General features: G+C 80.3%; 1 protein-coding gene across 1 annotated transcript in view; it reads right to left on the bottom strand.

Annotated features, from left to right (window-relative positions):
- Positions 1-332: 332 nt before the first annotated feature.
- The window catches only part of LOC112955427 (calsenilin-like), a 2151-nt gene continuing 2071 nt past the window's right edge, over positions 333-412 (bottom strand). The window contains exon 8 of the mRNA XM_026048730.1: positions 333-380. Within this exon, the coding sequence (XP_025904515.1) occupies positions 333-380 (48 nt within the window). The remainder of the gene's footprint in view (positions 381-412) is intronic.

Genomic DNA, 412 nt, shown 5'->3' with positions numbered 1-412 from the left:
GCCCGCCGAGTCCCCGCCCCTCCCTCCAGCGGGCCAATGGGGATGAAGAGTGGGCGCGGCCTCRCGGCAAGCCACGCCCCCCTCCCGGTCCGTGCGGGCGTTGCTAGGAGACGGGCGGCGGGCGCCCCGCTCCCCCCGGGCCCCGGAGCAGCCCCCGCGTCCGCCCTTGGCGCCGTTTATTGCGCGGGAACCGGCGGGCCTCGCTCGGGCGGCGGGCAGGAAGCGGCGGAAACGGCCCGGGCGGCTCCGGCCCGAGTGCTCAGGGGGCGGCTCCGGCCCGCTCGGGCCCGGCCCGGGTCTTCACGGGGCGGCCGGGGCACGGCGGGCGGCGCCTAGACGGTGTCCTCGAAGAGGCGCAGGGAGCTCACGATGGCCTCGTCCTGCGGCACGGGGCGGCGTGGGCGGGCGGGCG

This window comes from Nothoprocta perdicaria, unplaced genomic scaffold (genome assembly GCF_003342845.1).
Source record: "Nothoprocta perdicaria isolate Ctin4 unplaced genomic scaffold, notPer1 scaffold_565, whole genome shotgun sequence".
Lineage (NCBI taxonomy): Eukaryota > Metazoa > Chordata > Aves > Tinamiformes > Tinamidae > Nothoprocta > Nothoprocta perdicaria.
The sequence above is the reverse complement of the archived record's forward strand: the minus strand, read 5'-3'. Positions and strand labels throughout refer to the sequence as shown.